This window comes from Muscardinus avellanarius (genome assembly GCF_963383645.1).
Source record: "Muscardinus avellanarius genome assembly, chromosome: 14".
Classification (NCBI taxonomy): domain Eukaryota; kingdom Metazoa; phylum Chordata; class Mammalia; order Rodentia; family Gliridae; genus Muscardinus; species Muscardinus avellanarius.
Window position 1 is genome coordinate 64,867,062 of NC_137800.1, and position 19,236 is coordinate 64,886,297.

The following is a 19,236-nucleotide window of genomic DNA, read 5'->3' on the forward strand; positions in this document are numbered from 1 at the left end:
ATCTGGCCCAAAACCCCCCTTAACTAGTGGTCTTTTCCCTATAAATACCCTCAGTTTCAGTCGCTCGAGGCCGAACTCCTCTGCTCTTATGTGAGATACGAGTCGGCCCCAGTGCACTGGCTCCTTAATAAACCTTTTGCTTTTTGCATCAAGGACATAAGTCTCTCGTGTGTACTTGGCATCACTTATCCCAAGGCTTGATTAAGGGTCTCCCCTCTGCGAGGGTCTTTCAGTTGAACTGAGCACAAGCTCTAGCAAATATCAAGCATCTTAACAAAAAAGCATCTGAGGTTTTAGAACCAAGAGCCAGGATCCTGAGCAGGAGGCACCTGTGTGAGTCACCCAATCTCAGTTCTGAGCAGGGCTGCCCTCCAGGAAGGTGGACCTTTGGATTTGGGGAAATGACAGCAAAAGAGAAAAGGCCATAGCTATGATCCTACAAAATCAGATCCCCTTTATGTCACCCATGCCAGAAGATGTAGGCAAGGGTCAGAAATACAAGTGCATTCTTGCAGAAAGCAATGCATATTCAATAAAAACTGTACTTCCGATTTCAAATTCTTATCTTTGCTTGGGCTAACAATATGTGATATGACCCTCTCTCAGTGCTGGGCCTTGGCAGTAGATGCAGCTCTTAGTCATCCCCTAGAATAGGAGGACAAACAGCAGGTGCTCTGTGGCGTGGCTAAATTGTGATGTTCAGCAGATTATGGGGTATTACATGTATCTTCAGTTTATGACATTTTCAACTTCTTATTTTTGCGGTACTGGGATGGAACCCAGGGGCATTCTACCTCTGAGCTACACCCCCAGCCCTATTTTTCATTCCTTTATTTTGAAACAGGGGTCTCACCAAGTTGCAAAGGGCCTCACTAAGTAGCTGAGGCTGGCGGAGAACCACAATCCTTCCATCTCAGCCTCCCAAATGCTGGGGTTACAAGTCTGCACCACCACGCCCAGCTCATTTTCAACTTCTGATGGGTTCATTGGGACAGAGCCCTATCATTAATCAAGTGGTAACTGTAATGAATAGAGTCAGTGTAGTTTATAAAGTATCAAGAACCATGATATTCACCTCATCTCTAGGACTCTGCTGTTCAGTTGTATTGTAGTGCCGTGTGGGTCTGTGGGACCTGAGATGCTTCATCTCCTAATTAAAAAAAAATAATAATCCTACAGTTCCTAATCTACAGGTACAACTTCATAAGTAATATATTTGTATATATATATATATATATATATATATATATATATATATATATATATAAACTAAGTGTTTTTAAACATTTTTGTACAGATCAACAAAGTATATAAGAAAGCTAGGAGGAATACTGGGGCGACTGATTGGCAACCTCTGCTACAGAGAGGAAAGAGTTCCATCAATTCATACCCTTTCCATCATCCCCACTCTGCCACCTTCCCATTGGTACAAGCCATCCTCCAGAAGCATCTTACAGTTCAGTTACACCATCACCATCCTTACTCTCAAAGTTGTTTCACCACAAGAACCCTCAAGAATAACAACTATATAATAGTAAAGTATTCACCTATTCAATCTGGATATTCTTACTTACCCAAAAGTCAAGGATCCAAATAAATTGAGTTTATTCCAACTCCTTCACCATCTGGATACCTGGAATTGCAACCTGGATTTGGTGCTGATAAAGACCTAACTCTGTTAGAATGTTTCATGATACCCACAAGCATCACTGATATGCGCATCTCTAAGAGAGGGTGAAGAGCAAGAAGGCTAGGATACGTTCCTTGGAGATGAAGTCACATTTGCATTCACTTAGCACCATATGGAGAATCCACACTCAGTCTAAATTAGTGGAACTGATTTAAATATTGTTAAGTTTTCCTTAAAAATCTTAGGAAAAGTGGGTTTAAAAAATGTAATATTAGGCAAAACAGAAGACCAGGGAAGTTATCTAACTCTTCCTCCTCTCTAAGGAAAATAAGTGTCCTGTGAGAGTTAGTAGCTCTAGATATGATGCCATATAGGTTTATTATAGTGGCTATTACATGGCTCTGGCACAAGAAATCAAGTGCAAATTTGCTTGGGAAATAATCCTAGGAAACACCAGGAAAAGAGTGAAGACGTGAGACAAGGAAGGAAATAACTGAACACAGGTAATCACTGAGGGGCAAGGAACAGTCTTCTAGGGACCTTTGGAGGTCTGTGGGACATGCCTCAAAGATGTTACATCCAGAAGGGGAAGAAACCGGACTATGGATCTACCAACTCCCATCTGTTTTTTATTAAGAGCTGTTCCAGAAGCACTATCTCCTAGCACTTCTGCTGACCATGTTCATGAGACAAGCTTACTCGTACACCTAGAGAAAACCTTAAAGAGTCATATTATTTGCAGGAAAAAATCTTTTAGTGATAATAAATTGTCCTGTGTCTTAGTCCACTCAGTCTACTAGAACAGAATAGCTTAAATTGGGCAATTTATAAGCAAAGGAAATTCACTGCTCGCTGGAGTGGCTGAGAAGGCCAAGGTCAAGGCACTGGCAGACCCATGTCTAGTGAGGGCTTGCTCCCTGCTTCCTAGACAGTGCCTTCCAGCTGTGCCCTCACTTGGTGGAAAGGGCACAACACAAGCTCCCTCGAACTAAGGGCAGTGAACCCACCTGAAGGTGCTGCCTTCATGATCCAATCATGAAGTCCTCACCTTATAGTGCCACTATACTGGGAATTAAATTTCTGGGGATTATGTTTTAACACTTGAATTGAGGAAGACAAGGACATTTGGACCGTGAACCACAGCACCCTGCTACAGTGTTCTCATGCATGTAGGTCACTAATAGATATGAAAGCATTCACAAACAAGACACTGGTGAACAAGAGACCAAGGTAGTCCACAAAAAAATATCCTACCCAACTTCTAGTTTATGTATCCTGTAAATCTGTCTTGCTATGAAATATTGGACATGATGTTCCATAGTCTTTTTAAATGTACAGCCAAAGAAAGGATGGAAGTTATCTAGAAGCAAGAACAAAGACAAATCCAAAACAGACCGAGTGGAGATTAACACTGAAGCTGTGTCTGTCCAAAGAGAATCTATTGTCACCTTACCTGAACCGCTGCCATGGAAGTCTATAGCAATGTCCAGCGCATGGGACACTGGAGAGTTGACAGCTTCATAAAGCTAATATCTTATAAAAGTTAGAGCCATAGTTTTAAAAAGTGGGTAAGAAAAATATATAATATTAGGCCAAACAGAAGACCAGGAATTCTATGAGAATTAGTAGCTCTAAATATGATATCAGATAGGTGTATTATAGTGGCTATTATATGGAAATGCATATATACTACCTTCATGGTTTAAGAAATCCCAAGCCTATGAATTAAGTTAAAGTGCTTTTTGATTAGGAACATCTGGAGTACATTTTCAGAAGGAAATGTTCTTAGTCTCTGGAGGAACACACACTCTCAATTCATGTTTCGCTGGATTTCTAAATATTCAACCATGAGCTCACAATCCAAAATTTAAAAGCACAAGGACATGAAACCCCATTCTGGAAAATTGGCAAAAAATAGAATTATATTTAAAATTAAATGCATAATTGTTGAAATAAAAATAATGGGTAAGTTAAAACACATATTTTAAAATAGCTAAAGATAGTGAACTGGACTAAAGGTATGAAACCATTAGTTCAAAAGTATCACAGAGAATCAAGAGATGAAAAATAATGAGCTAAAAGTACAGTAAAAAAAAATAGAGAGAATAAAAAGAGCTGGAAAATGCTGGAAATTTTCCAAAACTGAAAAATATGGATCTTTATGTTCAGGATATAGAGCATTGCCTATGCAGACTCCTAAAATGAATTCTACACCAAAATAATTGGAATTAACACACAAATCACCAAACAGGAGGGAAAATAGTATAAGTAGCAAGAGAAATTATCAAATAAAAATTATATTTAGTCTAGATTGTATTTAGATAGTAGATATATATATATATATATATATATATATATATATATATATATATATATATATATATATATATATATCAACCTGGAATTTTATACATAGCTAAGGGTATTCAATGATGAGCATGAATAGGAGACTTTTTAGACAAATAAAATTTAGAGTACGTGCCACTGGAAGACCTTTACTAAAGGATCTTTCAAAGACTACTTTAGAAAGAAGTAAAATACTCTCAGAAGTGGTTCTTGGATGCAAGCTGGAATAGCAAGCCAAGAACTGGCCAACCTAACAAGAATGAATATAATGACAGCAATGTCTAATTTGAAACAAGAATGTATTTTGTTTTCTATTGCTACATAACAAATTACCCTTTAATGTAGCAGCTTTTTAAACCAACAAACATTATCAACTCACAGCTTCTGTCTCTGGGGCAGGCAGGAATTTGATGTGGCTCAGAAAGCTATAGAGGTGAGCTTAGCTGATGGGAAAGGGTGCTTCCAACTCATGTGATGTGTGGCTGGCTACAGGCAGCCTCAGATCCCCTCCCAAGCTCACTCCCATGGCCCTTAGCAGGACTCAGATCCTCCGTGGCTTTCAGACAAAGATCGTAGGTCCTTGGCATGTGGGTCCCTCCACAGGTCTGCTCACAACATGGTAGCCTGCTTCATGTAGAGTGAAGGCTCTGAAGTCTCAACATTGTATCAAACTCTATTTACACACAAGTCCCTAATCAGGGAAAGGATGGCTCAAGGGTGCAAATACCAGGAGGAGGAATAAAAGCTGCACAATCAGGAGACTAAGGCAGCCCAAGCAATAGCATCACCACCATGCACGCAGGAGGTCTGGAGCTTGAATCCAAGGCATGCTGATGTCCTTGTGCTTTTATCTTCTGGGGGAATGTTTAGTTATACAAGGCTAAAAAGTTCTAGAGATCTGTCGATAACAGTGTGAATATACCCAACACTATTGAACTGGACACTTGAAATTGGTTATGATGGCCAATTTAATGCCATGCTTTTTTTTTTACCACAGTATAAATAAATCAACATAAACATACATACCAAGGAAAAATGGCTTAAAATAAATGTTAACTTTAAACTTTTTAAAATAAAATATTTGTGCAGAAATGTCAAGGGTAACTACTTCAAGACTAGAAATATTTAACTTCTAAAATAGTAAAAGAAAAAATTTAAAGTCCAACTAATCCAGAAAAATACTGGGAAAAAACATAGAAAGATCAGGGTGCAAAAGAAAAGTAAAGATGATAAATAATGTTAGAGGTCATGATAAATAAAATATATATGAAGGTGCTTACAAAACAAATTAAGATCACCAAATTGCACTTTATAAATCAGCTATCTGAGCCAGGTGTGTTGGTTCTCGCTCATAATCCCAGTACTTGGGAGGCTGAAACAGGAGGATCAAGATCGTATTTTTGTGGCCAGACTCAGCTACCTAGTGAGGCCCTCTAAAACCTTGTGAGACTCTGTTTCAAAGTAAAAAGTAAAAAATAGGTCTGGGGATGTAGCTCAGAGGTAGAAAGCCCTTGGGTTCCATCCCCAGAACCAAAGGGGAAAAAAAATATCATCTATCTGCTCTCTGAAGAAATGTACCTAATGTACAGCTCTACAATGAACATTATATTATTTGTGTGTTTGATACTTGGTATTAAACCCAGGAGCACTCTACCTCTGAGTCATTCCCTCAGCCTTATTTTTTTAAATAGTCTCACTAAGTTGTTGTGGCTGGCCTTGAACCTGTGATCCTCCTGTCTCCGCCTCCCAAGTACTGAAATTACAGTTGTGCGCCATCACATACAACTTGAATATTATATTTAATTGAGAAACATTGGAAGCTTTTTGTTTAAAATTCAGAATGAGGCAAGTATGTCCATCATCACCTCTTCTATTTAATAATGTGCTGAGGCTCCCACGAGGATCATAAAACAAAACGATAAACGTCTAAGGACTTAAAAGGTGGGATCAAAGCTGTTATTATGCATCTTCAACACAGCTGTCTACATAGAAAAACCTAATCAAGTTACCAGAATAAATTGAATTAATTTATTTGAGGACCAATTTGCTACATTATTCTAGGAGATAGCTAGCACGCACCACTTTAGTTAATTCATTCCCATGGCCTTAGAGTACATCATTGTATATACAGGCTACAACTGTATTCCTCCTTCTCTTGATAAATATTGAGGTTGCTTCCCAATTTTGTGTCACTGAAAACTATTGTGCACTAGAAATATTTAACTTCTAAAATAGTAAAAGAAAATATTTAAAGTCCAACTAATCCAGAAAAATACTGGGAAGAAACATAGAAAGATCAGGGCACAAAAGAAAAATATGATAAATTATGTTAGAGATCATGATATATAAAATCTAAATGAAGTTGGTTGTAAAAAAAAAATAATCTGTTATTTATGCCTCTTATGTCAGAAAATATTCCCCAGTCCAGGACTTTTCTTTCTGTATTTCTCTGAAGCTCAAGCCTGGGCAAAGGTATTTAGAAAAGTTTCTCTGGCATCATCAGATCCGTCCAGTAATGTCTCCACACACTGACAGTTTTTCAATGTTATGTTCCGAAAACACATGAACAGATGGCAAGAAAAGGCTGAACAATATTCAAGGGGTTAAGAAGGTGTTAAGAACGGTGTTGAGTGGAGTTTTTTGCAACTTTGCTGTGAAGCAGGATGAGCGCCCGCGGTGCGGTGAAGGTGTGGGACCAGCAGGGGCTGGAGGCTGCGGTTACCCAACAGGTGCGCTGCTCCCAGCCCTTCACCTGAAGCCCGGCTTCCGCCTCATTTCTCATGGCAGCTTTCTGCCTTTCAATATGATTCTTTTTTGTATTTTTGGCAAACCATTTTTATTTCTCCAGTGAAGAGGGGAATAAAATTCGGGAATGTTGATTTGGAAAACAGAAAAAATGAGTCCTTTCTTTGGTTAGGAACTTACATTGCTGGCAGAGGAGTCAAGCCGACTGCAGTAGACTCGACTTCTTTTCTCCTTTAGTACTTAGAGTTCTCACTGCTACAATCCAAAGACTTGGCTGCATAACGCGAGGAAAGAAGATTTATTTGTTCACAGTGTCCTTGGAAATTCTGATTTAGGTTCCTGTGAGGCCGGGGACCACAGATCTCAGGGCATGGCGGCAGGAAGGAGAGAGACAGAGACAGAGACAGAGACAAAGACATGCACAGGGCTTTGCTCCTCAAATCACAGAGGCCAGAAGCAAGCGAGAGCAAGCAAGGAGAGTCCGAGACACAGACATGATCCCTAAAGATCCTCCCCCAGAAATCCTCCTTCTTCAGCCTCCCTAGGTTTCTACCCAGATAAATCCATGGTAGTGGGTTTATCCGCTGATGAGATTACGATTCTCTTGACTCAACTTTATCACCTTGAGCTTAACACATGAGCGCTTTAAGGGGCATGCTATAGCTAACTCAGACACTGGCAGAAGCCCGTAATCCAATGCTATCCACACCCACAGACGTCCTGTTCCTAAATGTTCTGTGTTTCACAAATGATAACATACAGACAGGAAGTGCAGAGTTTGCTGTCGAGATAGTTCCCTCCTTCCAGGCAGGGAGAACGTGTGTGTGTGTGTGTGTGTGTGTGCGTGTGTGTGTGTGTGTGTGTGTGTTATTGGGAATTGAACCCAGGGGCATTCTACCTATGAGCTGCACTCCTATCCCTATCTTATTTTATATTTTGAAACAGTCTGGCCAAGTTGCTGAAGGCCTCATTAAGCAGCTGAGGTTCACTTCAAGTCTGCAGTCCTCCTGAGCACTGGGATCACAGGTGTGTACTCTCCTGCTGAGCGGGCCTCCAGCAGACCCACCCACTGGGGCTCCATTTGGCTCACTGACATATGAGATGTAAAAAGACAAGGTGAATTGGCTTGGGGAGTGAAGAATTTGACTTCCCGGATTTCACTCCAAGTCATCCTGACAGGCATTCACACTGAGCGGGCAAAGTTCTGGCACATCTTTAGGAACCCTGGTATTCCACATTCAGAAGATACTGGGCCTCTTATTTTCTACAGAAGACCGAGTCTGTGATCTCTGAATCAAGTCCCTCTTGGTGGTGACGCGCCCCTCCTCTTCAGTCAGAGATAGCCGCATTCAGAAGCATTCTGAACTCAACTCCCACTGAGCTGTGCTAAGATGGAAAAGAAGGCTCTTTATGAGTCGTCTCCGCCAGCAGGAGGATTGCTTCCTAGGAAAAGTGAAAATTGATTTTTTTTTTATCTCCTGTGGGTCAGCTAGGGGGCTGGAGGCAAGAGTGGACAATTCATTATAATGTGTAAGGAGGAGCGGGAGGAAAATACATTAAACTGATCTCCTCCTAGGAAGTATTTTTTTGGGGGTGGGCTACCTCAAGAATTATCACTTGTCTTTTGGGCCTGAGTGTGACAAGAATTGCCTCTGGGACCCTGAATGCAGCATAGAAAGGAAGGGAAGCGACTCAGCAGACAGGAACTGTCCAGGCCCCCGCGCTGCCCCTCCCCTGCATAGCCTTAGCCATGGCAGAGGCTACTTAGCTCCTCTGGCAGCGATTGTTTGCCAGATCCCTGAGGGCTGAGTGGGTGTAGAAGTTGTCAGCCTCCCATCCAATTGCAAGGCCCCTCAGGTTTCTCCCTAGGGAACCAGCTTCTCCAGCAAGAGTCTCTTTTAAAAGAACCCTACCTACTGCAGCACACACACACACACACACACACACACACACACACACGCACACACACACCATATACTGGTGGGAAAGAATGTCAAATGTAAAATTCAACATACACTTACCATATGACTCAGCAATCCCATGACTGGCCATTTATCCCAGAGAAATGAAAGCTATATCCACACATGAATGGTCATGACAGCTTTGTTCATAGTCGACAGAAACTGGCTAGCTGTCCTGGTCTTTCCTGAATGATTCTGGAGGGGATTCTCGAACCCTTCAGGTCTGTGCATGTCCAAGCAAACATCACCTACAAATTACTGCTCTATATCAAAGCACCAAGCTCCTCGTGAGCTCTTCACTTAGCCCAGGTCTTCTTAAAATGCCCCGCCACCTCCGGCCTTGTATCTCCTGGCCCCCATACCTCCTATTCAGAGACATCCCATTTCTTCTGTTCTTTCCTGATCTTGTTCACACTGGGAGCATTTTACAGATGTGTCCTGTAAAATGCTCTGCCAGCCGCCACTAACCCACTGCTCATCTTTTTACTTCTATCTTCTTGGTCCCTGGACATCCATCATAAACCTTTCCAAGCCTAGGACTATGTCTGACAGAAAGTTGATGCTCAGGACATGTCACAAAAACAAATGCTTTCAGAAGCTGTTGCCGGAACTATACCTAAGCAGAGCCCTGCCTTTCTTGAAAGAATTCTTGAGAAGTCACTTGCAGCTGCTGAGGTACAGGGTTGGTGTGCTTCCAACTCCTTAGCACTGAGACTGTCTCTCTAGGGACAGAGAGAAAAGAGAGGAAGAGAGGGAGCCGGTAATCCAGTGGTTAGGGTTGGGGAGGTGGGATGTACTACTGAAGCTCCCTAAGTGACTATAAATTCTATAAAACTTGTGAAATGGTTAGTGAAGAGAGTTATTAGATTTACGGAAGAATTGCATTTTGAGCCTGGAGTAGCGTGTGGTACTAGGAGCCCACCTATAAAATCATACACTCAGGGAGCCAGCCCACAACCTAGATGACTTCTAACAAACAATGGCTTTCAAGTGAGGTGGGAGATGGAATCGCCTAGAGAGTGTTTAAAATCCTCAGCGCACGGGCATGGTGACACATGCCTGTAATCACAGTACTTGAGAGGCTGAGACAGGAGGATCACAGGTTCAAGGTTACCCTCAAGAACTTAGTGAGAACTTCAGCAACTTAGAACCTATTTCAAAATAAAATGTAAAAGGAGCTAGTGGTGCTCAAAAGTAGATTGCCCCCAGTACAAAAAAAAAAATCTCAATACTGAGACAGCACCCAGGTCCATGACATTGGAATGGCTGTAGTCAGATCCAGGCATTGCTTTGTTGTTTTTTGTTTTGTTTTGTTTTGTTTTGTTTTGTTTTGTTTTGTTTACAGCACTCCTTAAGTGATTCCAACATGAAGCTGTCTCTGAGAACTGGTTGCTGATTGCACAGATCATTCCTAACTGCAGAATCATGTCTGCTACAATCCTATTTACAGTAGTCTCCTCTTATCCTCATGGAATATATTCCAAGACCCCTAGTGAATGCCTGAAACCAAAAAGAATGCTAATATATATATATATATATATATATATATATATATATATATATGTGTGTGTGTGTGTGTGTGTGTGTATGTGTATATATATGTATATATGTGTGTGTGTATATATATGTTAGCATTCTTATATATATATATATATATTTGTAGTATTTATTTATTTATAATATTTATTTTTATTTATATTCTTATATAAATATATTTAGCATATATGTGATAAAATATATATTAGCATTCTTTTATATATATGTATATAGAAATATGTGTACATATATATTTTATTTTTACCATAGATCTTAGCAATATCAGCATATGATTTTTTTCTTCACTAAATAGACAACCTTCATTGTTTCATTTGGTGGAAGCACTTTCACTGCTCCTCTTGGTACTTTGTACTTTGAGAACATTATTAAGTTAAATGAAGATCTCCTTGAGCACAAGCTGTGCAATACTGTAACAGTCGCTCTGACAACCAAAGCAGCTACTATGTAACTAATGGGTGGGCAGCGTATACTTAATGGATACATAGGACAAAGGATATGATTCATATCCTGAGCAAGATTTTACCGCACTTTTTACCGCACATTTTACCGCTTGAGACTTGAGACTTTACCGCACTCAGAATGGCAAACATTATGAAACATATGGCTTGTTATTTTTGGAGTTTTCCATTCAATATATTTTGGCTGCAGATGAACATAACTAAAATCACAGAAAGTAAGGGGGAACTACTATACCATGATATAAAAACAACCTCCTCTCATGCTTTTTAAAAGCCAAACTTTAGTTATTCTAGGGCAACGGATTCAGAGGCCAAGGGAGTCTTGCATGTTACTACCTTGTTCTGTCAATAAAGAGACTATTATTAATTTCATTTTTTTCCAGTTTGAAGCAGACAAGTGAGAGATCCTGAATTTTCAGATCAGCAACCCAAACATACCTTAACACTTAAAAAGTCATTTACCATGGTTACCAGGCAGCCTTCAGGGCACTGAGGTTCTTATTTTCTTATTTCAGAAGTAGTGGATATTCAACTGTGACAGTAATAATTCCATTTTTATTACATTTGCTATCAAGAACCATGCTTAGGCATCTACATACTTCAGGTGAAAAACAAGAAATTGTATTATATATACAACTTTGAGTGTGTAAGTCAAGTCCCAATGAGATGTTAGCAATGTTAGCAGAATAGACTCGGAGTAGAAGTGTTATTTGAACCAGTGACCCACTGGGGCCCTACTGGACTACTCTATAGTAATACAATTTGACTAGTGGAAAATATAAGAGATCAGGGAGTAACAGAAAATCATAGCTAGAATAGTCAGCGCATTGTTATTTCTTTTTCTATAGAGAGGGAAGGGGACAGAAGGGACACAGTGGATTCAAGAACAGAAAAGATGAACTTAGTTGTCTGTTGTGGCAGAAATGGATTTCCAGCGATGGCATTTGACCAAGGCCATAGGCATCATCTTCTTTTAAGGATCTACAATGGCCTGTGAAAGTTACTCTATGAATTCATAAGAGAAAATTAAAACCCCTAGTCAAGCACACAGTCAAGCACAGCTGGATTGGCACCATGAGCAGAGTACGAGCTTGCAGTACTGGTGATCTGCCAGCCTAGTCAAAAGCAAGGTCTGTTTGTTATTTCACTATATCTGGAAGAGAATTCTCAAAAATACATGGGGATGTCTGCCTCAGAAACTTCATCCCAAGTACCAGAGTAACTATTTCTGTTATTGTCAAGAAAAGCTAATTCACCCGCACCTTTCCAGAGAGTGTCTACTATGGGGATAAAGAGACAACCCAGCTTCACAACCCAGGCTTCCCAAGTAATTGCTGGCACCCATCAAAGTCAGAGCTGGAAATAGAAGCTTCACTTCCTGATGTCTTCTGTGGTCATCAAATTATCTGACCTTCTCTCTTCCTCATTTATTTATCCAACCAACTGATGCTGGTGACAAACACTAAATTCGATACTGGTTATCTGAACTTTAATAATGTCGACATGGTTTCTAACCTCTCATAGCTTACTCCCTTGTATAATTCACAAGAAGAGCAATATAGCAATAATGTCCACACTGCTTGACTATGAGGTGTGATAAAGGCATACACGGCATGCCATGGGGGGCCAGAGGAAGGGCAGATGAGAAGCCCCAGATGGCATCCTGGGGAGAGTGTGGTTGAGCCTGGAGTGGGCGTTGAAGGTGCAGAAGAGGTAAGAGCAAGCAAAGTCTTCCTGTGAGAGCCATGAGCCTCTCACAAGACATTCACTGGAAATTAATCAAACACGCATGTTTCCTGGACATCGGCATACTCCTGGGTCAGGCTGTTTTCTGCTTCCAGCACATGCAGAGGAAATACAGGCTCCTAAAGTAAAGTGGGTCCCAGGGAACCAGCCATGAAACTTAAGATACAGTAGGAGGAAAGCCAGTGGGCTTGAGGGTATGGTCAGGTCTCAGTACTGGAGAAGGGTATGTGGAGAAAAAGAGAAAGAGGGTAAGAAAGGGAGAAGATGGATGGGATGCAGAGAAAGGAGAGGAGGAAGGGGGAAGAGAAGAAGAGAGAGCAAGGGGAAGAGAGAGGCCACCTTCACAGGGAGGGGCTGTCCTTGGATGTGAACACGGGAAAGCTGGTGGAGGTGAGGCTGGAGGGACATCATTTCCTCCCACAGTGACTCTGCTTGAAGAATCCCAACCTCTTCATGGGAGAGGGTAGGCCAATTTCCAACAGGTTGTTTGTGTTCATTTGTTTGTTTGTTTGTTTGTTTATGGTATTAGACATTGAGCCCAGAGGCATTTTACCTCCAAGCTTTTTTACCCCCCCCACCAGTCCTTTTTTATTATTTTTTGCTTTGAAACTGGGTCTCGCTAAGTTGCTGAGAGTCTCAGTATGCTGCTGAGGCTGTCCTGGAATCCATATCATCCTGGCTCAGCCTCCCAGACACTGGGATTACAGGCATGCAACACCATGCCTGGCACTCACCTGTTCTTCAAACCCAGGCAGGAAGTAGGATTAGAGGTATGGTGGGCATGTGTGTGCCTGCATGTGTGCGCACACTCACACACGTGTGCCTCTGAAACTGGTAAACTCTGAATATGCTCTGTGGATTATATTAGCACCAATGCCTGGTTCTGCTATTGTCCAGTGTCTATGTTCTAACATGGGAGAAGGGCATATGATATCTTTCTGTATCTTTTTGCAACTTCTTATGAGAATATCATGAGTTCAAAAGATAAAGCTTAAAAAAATAAGTAGAGCAACAAAACCTGGCATCTGGGGCTAGCAGCATGAGAGCTGGCTCCTCCTCTTCACCTCAGACCCCCATGCCAGCCACACAAGCCCCTGGGCGTGGAGCTGTATCCATGGACTCTGAGACTTAGGGACGCACAATGTGTATGTATTAAAATTTACTTGACACAAGGGGCCAAGGGAAAGTCTCCCATCCCCAGTCGCTTCTCATACTGTGTAAGGACAACTGCTTTGCACATGTGACTCACTCTGTCTTATTTTGGTAGGTGGTCCGGAAGCATATTCAGCACAGTTGAGGCCTGGTAACTCAGAGATAATCCTTTAATGCCATGGTTCTCACCCGGCTGAGTTTGTCTCTGAGGGGAACTTTGGCAATGTGTAGAAACACGTTGGGTTGTTACAACTGCCAAAAAGGGGGAAGCAACTGGTATCTAGTGGGCATAACCAGAGATGCTGTCAGACATCCTAGGACACACAGGGCAGTCCCACAACAAAAGATCATTTGAAACAAAATGTCTGCAAGTGAAGGGGTTGAGAAACTCTGCTTTAAGGGTCTCACAAATTCACTCCAGATAAGCTTTTATTGTTCACTGGGCAAACAATAATCTGAGCAAGCCTTTTACAGTCTTCAGGCTTGACAGCCCTAGTGCTTGGGAAGCTGGCTCTGCAGCATCTAAAAAAGAAGTAATGGAAGTTTACAAACAAATGTAATGTAATACAGATCATCCTAAGTGCTGGGTGGAAGTATAAATAAGCACGGAGAAGATGTGAGTGTATGCTAGTGCAACTAGGAGATGGACTGTCTCCAGGAGGTCTGCAGACTGCATGTTTACACTCAAAGACACCACTTTCACATATAAATTTGAAATGACTGCCAGGAAAGCCCACCAAGTTGCCAGTGCTTTTAAAAATACTTTTATTGGTGCATTATAATTACGCAACATAGTGAGATTCAAAGGGATACACAGCACTTGGCGTGTTTCCCTCCGCATCCCTCTTCCCGTCCCGTTTAGTGAGATTGGTAGCAATATCTTCATATATGGACATGATGTTTTCTCAACTATTTTCTTCCTTGAGCCTCATTATTCCCTCCCCATGTCTCTCCCTCAATCCCCTTCCACTATTATACTGGTCTCTCTCTCTCCTCTCTCTCTTTCTCCCCTCTCCTCTCTTTCTCCTCTCTCTCTTCTCTGTCTCCTTTCTCTCTCTCTTCCAAGTGTTTCTGTAGCAACCCATCTTTCTGCTTCTATATGCATTTCCTCAGAGAGAAGCAACCTGCTGCTCTCCTTGTGGCTTCATTCCTTATTAACATTTTTTCCTAACAATAATGTTCTTCTAATACCATGGGAATGTTCTATTTCCTTCTCCTGCCCTTAGTTTATTCTATCTATACTTTCAAAATATGGATAAACATATAGTAGAATTGTGTAGCTGCTAATAAACCAAGCAATACTTTATTAGCCTCTTCTGTTTTGCCTCAGATGGCAACTTGAACTAACCCACAATTTTGAGGATGTACTTTCTTAAACATCTGTTAGTTTGCCTGTTTCTTTCAATATTGAATGACAAGTATATAGTAGGGGCCTCCATAGCCCTGCTCTTATTTCCCAAGCTGAAATAAGCCCTGAGACAATATGAAGGAGTCAAACAAGCATAAGAAAAAAAATGAGATTTTTCCCCTAGGAAAATTAGTAAACAGGCCAAAGGGGTCTTAATCAAAGGTGTCCCGATATGACATTTGCAAGGCTGGAATTGGCTGGATCAGTTTCATGGCAAACACCAGGAACAATGATGTGGACGTTAAAGCTGTCTGCAACACAGCTGGGAACTTGCAGCTAAGCTGAAATGTTATGAAAGCAGGATGAACCAGGACTACCAATGCCAGACGACTGCACTGGGAAGTTTTACAAATCCAGAAATTAACATACATATTTGAGGCTCTGCCTTTTGAGTGTCACTGCACAATACTAAGTGGCAGTGTGTGTGTGTGTGTGTGTGTGTGTGTGTGTGTGTGTGTGTGTGTGTGTAACACTTGGTTTAGATCTCTGACACTTTCTACTGCTGGGTCTGAATACGTTAATGCCACCTGTCTGAGTCTACATTTCTCCATCAGTGACATGAAGAAAATCTGACCTCTCTCAAGATTGTTCTTTGTTCTACTAGTAGAATAAAGACCTCTACTGACAAAGCTTAACAATGTGTCAGCTGGCAAAGGGATACACTCGATATTTCAAGGGTCCAGCTCTGTTTTCTCAAAGCATAGACTGAAGAATTGACTTGTGGCTTAGAAGCAATACATTGATAGTGAGACAAGCTGACTTGCTCCCTTTCCTGAATGTCTAAAAGCCTTTAGGGAGAGAAGCTTTTATTTATCCAGTAAATGGATCCTATCAGGATAACAGAGACCATATCAGTTGTTTTAACAGAAAGAATTTAATATAGAGAGTTGGTTAATCAATTGTTGGACCAAAAAAAAAAAAAAAGAATGCTAAAGCAGTTCAGTAAAGAAGCAGTAAGTCCCTGAGGGCTGGGAGAGCAAAAGGCAGAGGCGGGGGCCATGGGAATCTGGATGCTTGAGAGAAACACCTCGTGAAGCTGAGACAGACTCCAGATGAAAGGGGAAACACTTTAGGGGTGCAGTTGCAGAAGGTTGGGGACCCACAGCGCCAAGCCCAGCTGATTCTGGGAAAGAACAAAAGAGAGCTGGACACGGGGCCCACTGCCACTTCCAGGGTGATGGATGGGCACCACGGTGACACCCTCAGCAGGAGCACCCAAAGCCAGTCCCCTTCAGCTCCAGCTCCCCGCCCAGCAGGCGGCAAAGGAGGAGCTAGGAGCATGTCTGCAGTGAGGCTAGCGCACACGTGCCCGGTCAAGTTAACAAACAGTCCATCCACTCACTCACCAGGTAGATTTATGGACTGTGAACTGTGTGCCCCGGTGCTGGAGAGGCTGAAGAAAAACTCTGATAAAGTGCAAATCTCAGTGACTGACCCTCGCTAAAATTAACTCTCCTCAGAAACAAGCACTCTTGGTTGAAATGTAGACCAATATAAAGGTTCCTCAAAAAAAAAAAAAAACCTGAAAACAGATTCACTATATGATCTAGAAAGCCTACTACTGGGTTTATGTCCAAAGGAAATTAAATCAGCATGTGCAGAGATATCTGTTTCTATGCTTCTTACAGCACAGTGAAAAATAGCTTAGAAATGAAAACAACCTAGAAACCCATCCATGGGCGAGAGGATACAGAAAATGTGGCACCTGCACAATATGAAGCAGTGTTATGTGCAACGTAATTATTGTTTACATGGGTCAAAATATCACACTAGTCCCCATGTTATATACAGTTATGTGTTGACTGGGGGGGGGGGAACACCTGGGGAAAAAATTAACTCTCCTCTTAGGTCCGGTGAGAAACAGAAAGGCTCCCAAGGCTGTGTGCACGTGTCTCTGTACTCAACTACACCAGGATGAGTGATCACAATGCACCAATAAAAAGAGGAAATGGAAAACAAAACAAAGAAACTAAGCCAAAAATGGGCTCCTGCCTTCAAGGAATCTCATGTTTAAATCAGGTGCTGTAGAACAAATCACATGCAAAATTCAAAATAATACATATTTGTGCACTTGAAAGAGTATTTGAGACAGTGTGTGTGTGTGTGTGTGTGTGTGTGTGTGTGTGTTACTGGGGATGGAACCTTCTACCTCCGGGCTACACCCCAGGCCTATTTTTTTTTATTTTATTTGGAAATAGGGTCTCACTAAGTTGCTGAGAGCCTCACTAAGCTGCTGAGGCTGGCTTCGAACTTGCGATCCTTCTGTCTCAGCCTCCCAAGTACTGGGATTACACGCGTGCGTCACCACGCCCGGCTTGAGACATTTTAAGAATTCAGAGAAGCAAAAGAATATTTCTGTACTCTCAGGAAAGCCTTCACAAAAGATGAGAACAAGCAAGGCCTGAGTGTTTTAGCAATAACTAAAAAGACTGAGCACATTCACAACGGGAGCAAGCTGGCCGGGGGCTGGTGGAATTGGTTGGGTGCGTGGCCACCCTACTGGGTGGGTTTGTGATGCGGAGCAGAGATGGGGCCAGTATACATTTCTTGACTGTTTGGGAAGCATGGTTGAGCCACTGGAGACTTTTGAATGAGCAGAGTTATGTATAAAATACATTATATTTACAGTCCTCGCCATATCTAACATAATACCTTGCATATAGAGGAACATTTAGAAAAATAAGTACATCGAATGGGATAGGACAGATGAAATTGGATTACTAAGGCAGGTCTCAACCTTGAGAATTGCTGCATAGATATTCCTCTGTTTAATGATAATAATCAATATTTTATGAAATGAAATGTTTGTGCCATTCATAAGCAATTTCAAAGTCAAAAGTTCCGGGAGCTCAGGAGCTAAAAAAAATTCAAGCAATGATAAAAATTTTAAATGATCGAATTTTTTATTGTTGTTTGGTGTTTGGTACTGGAAGTTGAACCGAGAGGCATTCAATCTCTGAGATATACCCTGGCCCTTTTTTTTTTAAGCAGAGTTTAACTAGGTTACTGAGGCTTGCCTCAAACCGATGATCTTTCCAGCTAAATGATAGCATTTGAATGACAAAATTGTTAAGATGTAACAGGGTGTGGTGAAGCACTCTTGTAATCCTGGTACTTGGGAGGCTGACACAGGAGGATCACAGGTTCACGGCCAGCCTCAGCTACCTAGTGAGACCCTTTACAATTTATCGAGACCCTGTTTCAAAATAAAAAATAAAATACAGGGCTGGGGGGGGTGTCTAGAAGGTAGGATGCCCCTGGGTTCAATCCCCAGTGCTGCAACAAAAAAGTGTTAAGATATAACCTAACCATCAAGACAAAGTGTCATTCCATGGATTGAGACCATTTTGTCAGAGTAACATGGCATTGGCCGCCTCTAAGGGTGAACATGTACTGACTTTGGAGAGACTGAGAGCTTCTAGACTTTTTTTTAAATACTGAGCAAATTTATGGTTTTGAATAAATTTTAGTGATTTGTTTTAGTTTATATAATTGGTGTACATTTTGATTATGAGTTTGCAGAGGGTACAGTGTACTCACGAGTAACTAGTTTTTCTCTCAGCAGATCCATTACAGGATTTCGGCTTTTCTATTGACCAGTGTTCCAAACAATTAAAACCCAATCTCAGCGTTAGATTCGGCATCATTCTAAGTAAGTAGAAATTATTACCATGAAATAAAACATAGCATAGCCCCTTCCTATTCCACATACCCAGCTGACTTCTGTTAACTATAATGGCTGGCTAAACTATTATTCCCACACTCCTCTCTGGAGTTAAAGCTGTTTCTACCTTCCTTTCCAATCTCCTCTCTAGGTAATCTTTAGGTAAAATAGAACTCTCACTTTTTATTTTTTTTCTTTTTCTTTTCTTTTCTTTTCTTTTCTTTTTTTTTTTTTTTTTTTTTTTTGGTACTATGGGTGGAACCCGGGGGTATTCTACCTCCGAGCTACACTCCCAGCCCTACTTTTTATTTTTTATTTTGGAACAGGGTTTCACTGAGCTGCAAAGGACCTCACTCAGCAGTTGCTGAGGCTGTCCTCAAACCGGGAGGGATCCTCCTGTCTCAGCCTCCCAAATGCTGGGATTACAAGCGTGCTTCACCACGCCCAGTTCTCTCTTTTTTTTTCTTATTCATTTTTCTACTTTTAATGGAACATTATAGTCTCACACCATACGGCAGTTCATAGTGATGGTGACATACGTCCACACTACTAAAGACTCGCTGCTCTTT

The 19,236-nt window shown here is 41.4% G+C and overlaps 1 protein-coding gene across 1 annotated transcript in view; it reads left to right on the plus strand.

Moving 5' to 3' along the window:
* Positions 1-19,236, plus strand: part of LY86 (lymphocyte antigen 86) — a gene marked incomplete at both ends in the record, with an annotated part of 60,166 nt that overhangs the window by 13,397 nt on the left and 27,533 nt on the right. Inside the window, one exon of the mRNA XM_080710745.1 lies at positions 18,569-18,655. Within this exon, the coding sequence (XP_080566871.1) occupies positions 18,569-18,655 (87 nt within the window). The remainder of the gene's footprint in view (positions 1-18,568; positions 18,656-19,236) is intronic.